Source organism: Barbus barbus, assembly GCF_936440315.1.
Source record: "Barbus barbus genome assembly, chromosome: 2".
In the NCBI taxonomy this organism is placed as follows: domain Eukaryota; kingdom Metazoa; phylum Chordata; class Actinopteri; order Cypriniformes; family Cyprinidae; genus Barbus; species Barbus barbus.
This window is the reverse complement of record NC_136730.1, coordinates 8,144,779-8,155,605: the sequence shown is the minus strand read 5'-3', so window position 1 is coordinate 8,155,605 and position 10,827 is coordinate 8,144,779. Positions and strand designations below refer to the sequence as shown.

At 35.3% G+C, this 10,827-nt stretch overlaps 1 protein-coding gene across 1 annotated transcript; it reads left to right on the top strand.

Moving 5' to 3' along the window:
* Positions 1 to 2,966: 2,966 nt before the first annotated feature.
* On the top strand, positions 2,967 to 10,285 carry LOC306886435 (E3 ubiquitin-protein ligase TRIM39; the record flags this gene model as incomplete). The annotated part of the gene is given in 8 exon segments (XM_079443536.1): positions 2,967 to 3,455; positions 3,457 to 3,657; positions 5,061 to 5,156; positions 5,364 to 5,597; positions 6,979 to 7,126; positions 7,213 to 7,257; positions 7,389 to 7,415; positions 9,117 to 10,285. Coding segments are annotated over 8 exon segments (1,782 nt in total). The 3' UTR covers positions 9,659 to 10,285.
* Between the last annotated feature and the right edge of the window lie 542 nt (positions 10,286 to 10,827).

Sequence of the window (10,827 nt, the reverse complement as noted above, 5' to 3'; positions counted from 1 at the left end):
TGGCCAAGAAAATTGGTTTGTTCTGAGAACGTGGTTAATTTGCTAGCAGATGTGACCAGGTTTGATATTTTGTTGTCTTTATTCAATGATAAGGTTTGTTTCCTTCGTTTGAAATAGGTTTGGATTCCCAGAACCCACCCAGCTGCTCCACAGGACTAAGATAGTTGGCGGTTAAAGGAAGGAGCATACTGAAGCAGACAGATCTGAAACGTGACAAGTGCTCTTACACAATATGTGCACACTTTAGCCAGTAGTGCTTCATTCCAGTGTGAAACTGCTGATTAGAGGTGAGAACACCATTTTCTAATCTGTCAAATTTAGTGAGATTTACAAAACATTTTAAATCATCTCAAGGAAACTAACCTACATCCTGGACTATTGCTACTAACATACACCAACCCAGTAATCCTATAGGTTGCTTTTGTCTGTGAAGATTGACAACAGAACAATTGCTAGTATGACAGCTAAATTTGGCCTTATATACTGCATTTGAATGTGTTATATTGGCTCTAGTTTTTACGGTGGCCGAGAGAGATCAACGCTCTTCAACTTCGCATAAAATAGAAAAAGCACCAGCAAATCAAGAAAACATCCTCATCAATTTGACAGCAGGTGCTGCAAATGCTCACAACACAACCAAATAAAGAATTTTATTTGCAGCGCGTTTCTTTTTTTTGGTTGTGTTGTGAGTATTTGCAGTGCATGTGTTGTCAAATTGAGGAAAGTTGTTTTCTTAATTTGCAGGCATTTTTTTCTATTTGCAGTGCGTTTCTTTATTTGGTTGTGTTGTGAGGATTTTCAGCATGTGTTGTCAAATTGAGGAAGTTGTTTTCTTAATTTGCAGGCATGTTTTTCTATTTGCAGTGCGTTTCTTTATTTGGTTGTGTTGTGAGGATTTTCAGCGTGTGTTGTCAAATTGAGGAAGTTGTTTTCTTAATTTGCAGGCATGTTTTTCTATTTGCAGTGCGTTTCTTTATTTGGTTGTGTTGTGAGGATTTTCAGCGTGTGTTGTCAAATTGAGGAAGTTGTTTTCTTAATTTTCATGTGTTTTTTCTATTTGCAGCGCGTTGAGCTCTCTCGGCCACCGTAAGTTTTAGTATTTGTAACTATTCTCACAAGTTGTTGTGAAGCTGAAAAAATGCTTTATCCTCCAATATGAAATAGGAAAGCACTAGAAAATGGGTTATAGTAACCTAAAACTAAACCCATAAAAATGTGTTACTTGAAATAAAATAACTGTCAAACGAAATAAACTAAAAAAAAAATTTTTTATTTCAACCATATGCCAAAGGAATATTTATCTTTTCTTTTTATATGAAATAAAATTAATAATAAAAAACTTGCATAGACATCTAAAAAACAACTAATGAAAATAACAAAAACACAACAAAATTCCTACAATTTTAACTGACATTAAGTCAAGGCAAAGTTTATTTATATAGCACATTTCATACACAATGGTAATTCAAAGTGCTTTACGTATAAAAGGAATTAAATAATCATAACAAACATAATCACAACAATAAAGAAGGAATGTGTACATTTTAATGTGATTAATATTAATTATTAACATTTTACATTTTAATAAGGATTTAAAATGAATTAAAAATAAAGTAAAGCAGTAAAGAAAAAATTATTGTGCATAAAATACAGTGCAATCAGTTTGGACATAATAGCTAAGAGTGGATTACACTTGTTTTGAGTGAACCGTTGGTATTTCTAACTGACTTGATCCTAATGATCTGAGTGGTCTGTTTGGTTTATATTCAGTGAGCATTTCTGCAATGTATTTAGGCCCTAGGCCATTGAGTGATTTATAAACTTGTAGCACTACTATAAAATCAGTACTAAATGTAACTGGAAGCCACTGTAAGAACTTGAGGACTGGTGTGATATGCTCAGATTTTCTGGTTCTGTAGTCATTTGGTGATAATGCTAGGTAAACCTGGGTATCGTCTGCATAGCTGTGATTTGGTTCTTCCTCATTATTTGACTCAGTGGGAGCATATACAGGCTGAACAAGAGCGGTGCAAGAATTGAGCCTTGTGGGACTCCACATGTCATGGATGTCCACTTAAACTTATGCTCTCCTATTCTCACATGATAACCTCTCCCTTCTAAGTATGACCTGAACCATTTGAGGACCATCCCAGAAAGCCCGACCCAGTTTTCCAGTCTCTCTATAAGTATGATATGATCGACAGTGACAAAACGCAGCACGATATAGTAGTACCAGCACTGATATTTTGCCATAATCAGAATTTAGGCAAATATAATTTATTATCTTTATGAGCACTGTCTCTGTGCTGTGATGCAGTTGGAAACTAGATTGAAAATTGTCCAGGTATCCATTTGAGTTTAAGTAGTTGTTCAGTTGATTAAAAAGTTTGGAAAGGTCCCAGAAAGAAGTGAGGCGTTCACCGCTTCTAAGAGATCTGTTTCTAAACAGTTAAATGCACTTTTGAAACAGATGTTGGAAGTGTGTCGAGGTAGCAGGTCGACGATTTAAGGTGCTGTTCAAGTTAACATTTAACAACATTATTTAATATATTATGAATTAACATGAATTAACACAAATGAACATGAATCCACAATACTATATTTATAAATGACCAGATTAAGATTAAACCCCGATTTTTTAAAAAAGGTTGTTCATTTACTGAAGAAAAAAAGATTGACTACAATTGACTTTTGCAAAAATGTATTATATTTGTGTAATAATCCAATATGTCAGGTTGATTAGTCATATTTATTTTATATTTAATCATATTTTATATTTATTTTAATTTATGTTAACAAATCAGACCTTACTGTAAAGTGTTACCCTGTATTGGTTTTCCTATCCATGTAGTTCCAGTCAAACATTTATATTTCCTTTCATTTTTGCATTTTTCCCCCATTGTCATCTCAAATCCTGCCATTTTTTTTCATCTCCCCTGTATTTTTTGCCGTCCCTCTGCACAGCCATGCCATTCTCGCGAAGCTTCCTGTCTGAAGAGCAGCTGCTGTGCTCCATCTGCTTAGACGTGTTTGATAATCCGGTGTCCACGCCATGTGGCCACAACTTCTGCATGACCTGCATCGGCCACTACTGGGACTCAGTGAAGCACTGCCAGTGCCCCCTCTGCAAGCAGACCTTCAAGAGAAAGCCCGATCTCCACATTAATCGAACTCTCCGCGAGATCACCGAACAGTTCAAGAGCATGAAGGCAAACCCGGGGGCCTCTGGAGGGCACAGGGCAGGTAGAGATGCTGAGGAAGGCGCAAGAAAACATGATTCAGTGGATGGGACTTTAAGGCCAGGCCAACTTCCAGGTTATCTTCTTGAGGAAATGAAGCGGAGACTCACAGGGCACAGGGCACACAGCAATTCTCCGGCCTCTCACAATAAAACGAGGTCCGAACAAACTGTCACACCAAACACTGGGAGTACTAGTGACACCCAAGCCGCCTGGTTTTGCCAAACAGGTGTCCCTGCGAAGGTATACTCTGAGTGGGGCAGCAGATGCAATGAAAGTGCCCCTTTGTCCAAAACATCACCGTAACCTGAAGCTATTCTGTCGATCTGATCTGGAGTGTATTTGTGTTCAGTGTGCACAAACAGAACACCAGTCACATGACATCACATGTGCGGAGAAAGAGTGGCAGATTCATAAGGTAGGATAAAATTAAGAATAAGCAACAACAGGTACTAACAGAAAATCTGTAAATTCCTTCACATATAAACCAACCAGTAGCCCCAAAAACTATTATTACTTAATTCACTTTAAAAATATGTGAATTTTATTGTATTAAGAAAAGAAAAGAAATACTAAAGTGGCCTTTGAAAACAAATCAATCCACTTTTCTGAGTTTTAGCAGTGAATTTTAACCAACTGGTGTCAATTAGTATACTGTAGATCATCAATAATTGGTTACCTGGATAAAATTTAAATAAAATAAAATAAAATAATAAAATTAAATTAAATTAAATTAATTAATTGAAAAGTGTGCTTGTGCTATCGATCTTTAAAACAAAACACAACAAAACAAGAAACAAACAAATAAATAAAAGAGTAAAAATAAATGTATGTTTGTGTTATCTTTGAAAATAAAAAAATAAAAAAACAGAATAGTAAGGTAGGATGAAATGAGGAATACGTAAGAACTGGTACTGAACTGATACTGAAACGTTTATCAATGTTTTAGTTTTAGCAATGACTTTTCACCAACTGGTTCATTACATTAACTGTTTTTTGATAAGATGATACTGTCCAAATACCTTTTGTATTAATATTTAAACAGTATAAATTCTTTGTTTGAAAAGTGTGCTCATTCAATCAGTCTTACAAAATAAAATAAAATAAAAATAAATTAAAACAATATAATTTATAAATAAATAATGAAATAACTAAATAAAACTATATATATATATATAAACATCATAAATAAATGTATTGTTTTGTGCTTGTGTTTTGTAAATAAACAAATGAAAATAAAACCTTGTTTAAAAATTGTGCTTGTACTATAAAGCTTTTAAATTAATAAATAAATGTAATATTTCTTGTTTGAAAGATGTGCTTGGGCTATAAATATTTAAAACAGATAATAATAGAAATACAACTTGGTTTGATTTTGTTAACTAATCCAATGGTGTTCATACACAGTCAGAACAAAATGTGCAAAAATGTTACCTTCAGGGGTACAACAGCTTGTCACAGGATCAATAAAGGGTGCATATTAATACCCTTTAATACTCATAATAATAATACCCTTAAGGTAGTAATATATACTCTTAGGGGACTACCATGCACCCTTTATTTACAAAAGGTGAACCTTTGAGTGTACTCCGCCTGTGGCAAGCTGTTGTACCCCTAAAGCTACAATTTTAGCATTTTTTTCTGAGTGTGTATATTTGGAAGTGTGGCTTAAGTGTCCACATACTTTCTGGGTCCACTGAATGCTACTGATCTTTGGCTGCTACTATTAGGCCTATTCAGAAGTAAGAAGTTGTCACATGCATTAACTGGGAAAATCTGGGGCACTTCCTGCTACATCATTTCCTGTTTCCTTTCACACAGATGAAGATTGGTATCACAGAGACCGAGATACAGGAGATGACCAAAGAGAGGATGCAGAAAGTGGATGAGATCAAACAATCACTAATTGATATCAAAGTAAGTAACGCAGTAGCTTCACTTGTTTTTTTCATCCCACACCATCAAAAATCCCCAAAGTCTTAGAGAAAAGTGAACAGTTATGGTTTTAGTGATACCAAGCAGGACATTTGGTCATACAGTATCAGGGTTTTTCATCACCCTCAAATCTAGATATATGATGAAAACCTTTCATTATCCTTGCTTCTGCTTCCCCCTGTACTCCAGAGGTTGTCAGAGCATGAAGTGCAGCGCAGCATGCAGCTCTTTGGAGCTGTGATAAGCTCTCTGGAGCGCAGTCAGGCCGGGCTGCTGGAAGTGACTGAGATAAACCGTCGCTCAGCCGAACACCAGGCTGAACTCATGATCAGAGAGCTGGAGCAGGAGATCACAGAGCTGAGGAGGAGAAGCACGGCGCTGGCTAAACTGGCCCAGACTGAAAATTACATCACCGGACTGAAGGTCTGTAATGTTGTTATGTGTCAAGACAACATACACATGCCTTAGGCATCAGATTTCATTTGAGTAACAGACTGTCCAGGTCATCTTTTCAGTCTCTTCTCTTCTACTATTTATTTTATTGTAAATGTCAGAGACAGAAGTGGGTTTGTTTGACATGAGCCAATAAGAAATCACCTCAATGCCATGGCTAAAGCATAGCAACACACACACACACACCAACTCAGAATACCTTAGCAAATGCATACCAAAGCCCTTAGCAATCATTCACTGCACCACGACACAACCGTGTTTTGCTCTGAAAAAAAAAAAATCTGTATATTAATTTTTTTTCTTAAAAATGCACTCTACCAATCAAAAGTTTTGGGTTGGTTTTGAAAGAAGTCTCTAATGCTCACCGAGGCTGCAATTATTTGATCAAAAATAATATTGTTGTACATGTTGTATAACTGTATGTTGTTACAGTGTAATGATGGATAATTTTTAAAATGAAATTAATTTCTGTTATGGCAAAGCTAAATTTCAAGAAATATTATTATCATAACTGAAAACAGTTGTGCAGCTTAAACAAAAAGGGATTTTTTGGGGGATTCTTTAAAAAATAAAGTTCAAAAACAGCAGTTATTTGAAAGAGAAATCTTTGGATCGGTGTAATAGTCTTTACTGTCACTTTTAATCAATTGAATGCATCCTTGCTGAATGAAAGTATTACTTTCTTTCAAAAAATAAAAAAATCTTACTGACCCCAAAGCTGTGAACAGCAGTGTAAATAAATAAATTAGTTTTCCAAACCTATATTTAAAGTTAGATATAAAATGTAACTAATGATTTTATATTTTAATTAGTGCTGTGAAACGTTTAATCGCATACAAAATAAAAGCTTTTGTACATAATTACATTATATATGTGTGTGTACTGTGTATATTTATTATGTATATATAAATACACACACACATGCACATATATATTTAAGAAAAATATGTTACGTTTATATATTAAATATATTTATGTATAATATAATTTATATGAATATAAATATATAAACGTAATATATTTTTCTTAAATAAATATACACAGTACACACACATATATTATGTAAACAAAAACTTTTATTTTGGATGCGATTAATTGCAATTAATCGTTTGACAGCACTAATTTTAATTAATTAATTGATAGACACTGTTTATTAAACTGCTATATTTAATTAGAATATATTTACCAATCACCTTTCTTTATCAGTTTTCCAGGGGAGTAAAAAAATGCTGTTAGACATTTTACAATGCGAGCAGTCGATGAACAACTGACAAACTATGACTATGAGAGAAAATAAGCATGACTTGGCAAAAAAAATCAAGCTCAAATTGCTGCTGATCTTCCTCAACAGGGCTACTCTGACGTCAGCACTCCCATGTCAATGAAAGACGGGACGGACGTCTCACTGACCTGTGACCTTGGAACTAAAGCAATTTACACCTCTGTATGTCAGCTACTGGAACAGTTTAAGGAGGAGCTTCAGAAAGTGCCTGCAGTCTGTGAGTGACACCTGTCAAACACTACACTACAGTGCCATCTAGTGGCAGATGGAGAACTTACTCCATGTGTTTTCTCTCTGCTCTAGGCCTCTCTGTGTCTGCTAACCAATCACTGGTGAAGTCACACCCAAGTAAGTAAGACTTCTGCAGGCAGGTTTTCGTCTTAACATGATTTATTATTTAACTATGGATATAGAATTTTGAAATGCATTTTTAATCTTCATCTTTTCAATAACAATGATCTTATTTTAATGTTTTGCAGAAGCCAAGAGAATACAGGAATATGCGGGTATGTGTTAGAGATTACATTTTATTGCTTTTATTGCACTGTATATATAAACAGGTGCTATAAAGTTTTTTTTTCTCAAGACTTGATAACAGGTTTGTCCTGTTATGTGTAAAGTCCTAAATTGTTGAGATAACAGTTTATTGATTGTTAATTCTTGCACATTAGATTAGATTAGATTAGATTAGATTCAACTTTATTGTCATTTATGCAGAGTACAAGTACAGAGCTAATGAAATGCAGTTAGCATCTAACCAGAAGTGCAAGAATATAGTGTTTTATATACATATAAGTGCAGAGTAAATGAAGATATGATTTACAGAATGTACAGTGGAATTGCTATATACAGTATTGAGCAGAGTATATACAGAATATAAAAAGGAATGCAATGTAGGGATTGTATGTACATTATGAACAGAGCAATGTAGGATTATATACACATTATGAACAGCAGAAACGTGAGAACAGTGGTAATAAATAAATACAGCTGGATGAGTGTGCAAGTATTGATAGAACAATGTATTCTATGCAAAATAGCAGTAGTGCAATATTTTATAGAAATAGTTTACTGTGCTTTGTACAGTAACAACTTTAGACAGTTTATAGTGTAATAACTTTGACAATGTGCAGTCTGTGCAAAATATGAGTAGTGCAAATGCATGTGTGTAAAGTACTGTGACCAGTGCAGTAATAAGCAGGTGCAGGTTAGATTGGTGGTGTGGCGTTCAGAAGTGTCACAGCCTCGGGGAAGAAGCTCTTCCTGAGCCTACTAGTGCGAGAGCGTAGGCACCTGTAACGCCTGCCGGATGGAAGGAGGGTGAAAAGTCCATGGTTAGGGTGAGAGGCATCCTTGATGATGTTTCTTGCCCTGCCCAGACAGCGCTTATAATAAATGTTCTCAATGGAAGTTAACTGGCCACATCACATCTGTATCCCTTTAAGGCCATAAGAACTTCAGTTCTGTTGTGCTTGTGCAAGTTGTTTTTGTCTTGATTGTTTCTGGGCATTTGGGAACTTGTCAAGCAGTATGACATCCTATACTTAATCTAAAACTATGTCAAACTGCATTTTATAATTTGCTTAATCATTTCTAATTTTTATTTAATTAATTATTATGCACATGCTTTTATATGCCAATATGTTAATTGAGACAAATCATAGATTTCTGTACATTATACTTTCTAAACTAAATAAATACTGCTATTTGTTAGTTTTAATATAAATTAATTTAAACTAATAACATTTTTATATAATTAAATATAATTCAATTTACATATAGCACCACATTTTTAAATGTAATTTACTTAAAATGTATCATTTATTCCTGTGGTGGTAAAGCTACAATTTCAGCATCACTACTCCAGTCTTCAGTGTCACATGATCCTTCAGAAATTATTCTAAAATGCTGATTTTGGTGCCCTCCCCCACCCCACACCCCTTACCAATTTGATGCATCCTAACGGAATGGAAATATTTATGTTTAAATATGTATTTATTTAAAAAAAGTGTATGTGTTAATATCTCTCTCGCTCTCACACACACACACACACACACACACACACTAGTCAACATTTGAAGTGGCTCAAAACCTTTCATCAAAACCTTTGAACTATCTCTATATATTTATTTATTTATATATATATATATATATAGTCAGTTTTAAACATCCTATATATATATATTATTTTAACATTTTTACACTAGTGGATGTGACCCTGGACACCAACACTGCTCATCCTCGTCTCATCCTATCAGAAGACAAGAAGAAGGTGTGGTGTTGTGAAAGGCACCAACAAGTTTCCAACAACCGTGAGCGCTTCGACCGTGTAGTCTGTGTCCTGGGCTGCGAGGGATTCACCAGTGGCCGACACTACTGGGAGGTGGAGGTGGATGGAAAGACTGACTGGGACCTGGGAGTGGCGAGTCATTCCTGCAACAGGAAGGGTAAGATCACAGTCAGCCCCAGCAACGGCTACTGGTTTCTTAGCTTGCGGGACAAGAACAACTATGCTTTCAGGACTGAGCCTTCCACTGCCCTAGCCCTCAGCCTGAGACCTCAGAAAATAGGGCTGTTTGTGGACTACGAAAAAGGCCAAGTGTCTTTTTATAATGTGGACGTAAAGATGCACATCTACACCTTTATGGACAACTTTTCGGAAACAATTTATCCATTTTTCAGTCCCTGTACCAATAATACAGGCAAAAATGATGCTCCACTGGTGATCACGCCTGTCCTTCTGGACTGAACAGTGAAATTGGAAATGTTTTATGAGCAAACATATGTTGTTTACATTCCTTTTTTTGCCTTGTACAGTAAATGCTTTATCTTCTGCCACATTGGCACTTCATTTTCATTAACATTACGAGCTTGGATCACTAGGATGACCATACGTCCAGGTTTTAGCTTTGTTTTCCTATTATCGTTCTGTCTAGTCCTCATACATTATATGTACAATTCCTGCATGCTATTGGTTAAACTACCTTTCAGTCGTTACCTTAAGCAAATATGAAAACAATAACAAAACAAAGCCAAAGTCTTTTTAAACAAACAAATATGCTAATTTACCTCAACAGGAATTTTTAATTAATCTTACAGTATGTTTCTTAAACAAGAATGCACTGCAATCCACTATAACAACAAATAACCATTACTTTTCAGGCATTAAAGAGAAAATGAATACTTTAATACAAGATGAATATTAGTAAATTCATGTTGTTTCATGAATTGTTTAATTCATCCACTGTTGCAGGCCTGTTCAGTTCATTTGGCCTGTTTTGAAATGTAACCTAATTCTCACACACTGCACTTTAAAGTTTCTGTTATGATGAGTGAACTTGAAGATGATGAAATAAACATAACAGTTTCAGATGGCAAGTTTCTGCAGGTAATTTCTTACTTTATAACATCCCACCCTTTCTCTCTTTTTTATATACCTTAGTACCAAGACTAGGCCCTATTTCCCAACAGTGGAGTGAGACTAAAGTTATACTGCTTACACTTACATAATTACAACCACCTTGTGTCTGTTAACACTTTAATCAACACTAACTGTCTTTACATTGTTGTTTTTGCCGCTCTAGGTAACTCCCAAACCAAATCCTAACGGTATTTTCTCTATGTGCATCGTTCGTGTTGCAGCATGTCAAAAAGTAACTGTCAGAGAGAAAATACCCGAGGGCTGCTGGAGACGGCCAGGCTGCGTTTCCTCACCGCGCCGCCAGGTGGCACACCTACTGATTTTATAACTGCACTTTTTTTTTTTTTTTTTTTTTGCTAACGTTTCCTAATGCAAACACGTGGTTACATTCGTCTTCGCCATCTATCCAAACGCCCCTTTATGACTTACTGACTTACTTAAAACTACATAACGCAAACTTCACAGATGCTGCCAATCTGTTAGACTGATCCATATGG